We start from the raw sequence: 896 nt of genomic DNA on the forward strand, positions 1-896 counted from the left end.
ACACACACACACACACACACACACACACTAGCCTGTATAAACATGTAGCTGGTCCAGGATACACAAATGAACATAATTTCAGTAAATGACTGAGGATATCTCTAAAACTAAAATACAGTAAATATCTGTACAATTTTGAGACTAATTTAGTATGCTAACATGATACATTTATGATAGTACTATGCTAAATGAAGTATTCTTAATAATCATAGTTACATATTTCAATGTGACAGGGGAAAAACTACGTCCTTTTAACAGGCAGAACCCTCAGGCAGACCCTGGCTCTTGGTGGGCGGCCTGTTTTACCAATAGACTGTGTAAAATATGGATGTGGCAAATGTGTAGGCTTATGTATATACTTTGATCATGTTTATTCATGGTCCTCCTCACGTTCCTTTTCTTAATGTTCAGGCACCGATGAGAAGACTTTGATTGACATTTTGACCCATCGGAGCAGCGCTCAGAGGCAGCTCATCTGTGAAGCTTATCAGAAAGACACTGGCAAAGTAAGATATCTGTCATAACATGTGTTCTTAGTTGGACCCAGGTGGCAGTAAGGAGACTCTGAAGCCATAACTTATCAAAAATAGTTTTATTGCTCCAGAAAAGTTAATCAAAAATACAGAGGTCTTGTGCAACGTCTTGAGTGGAGCTGGGCAGAAAGAGGCAGTAGGTGAAAATCCTGGAGGCTGGTGATGGCCGGTTGGAAATGGATGGAGACAGGGTCTGAGGAACAGGACACGGTGACAAGTTAACAAAATGAAGATTCTTAGACATCGGGGCAGTGTACCATTGTGGGTAAACAGACGATCTGGCCAAGAGTGGGGAGCTGAACAAGGCTTTAATGCAGAGTGGAGTGAAGGTGGCTTGATAGATAGATAGATAGACAGACAGAC

At 41.4% G+C, this 896-nt stretch overlaps 1 protein-coding gene across 2 annotated transcripts in view; it reads left to right on the forward strand.

Moving 5' to 3' along the window:
• anxa3a (annexin A3a) overlaps positions 1-896 on the forward strand; it is a 9,634-nt gene that overhangs the window by 1,538 nt on the left and 7,200 nt on the right. For both annotated transcript variants that reach the window (XM_032516479.1, XM_032516480.1), the window contains exon 5: positions 412-506. In XM_032516479.1, the coding sequence (XP_032372370.1) occupies positions 412-506 (95 nt within the window). The remainder of the gene's footprint in view (positions 1-411; positions 507-896) is intronic.

Source organism: Etheostoma spectabile, chromosome 5 (genome assembly GCF_008692095.1).
Source record: "Etheostoma spectabile isolate EspeVRDwgs_2016 chromosome 5, UIUC_Espe_1.0, whole genome shotgun sequence".
In the NCBI taxonomy this organism is placed as follows: domain Eukaryota; kingdom Metazoa; phylum Chordata; class Actinopteri; order Perciformes; family Percidae; genus Etheostoma; species Etheostoma spectabile.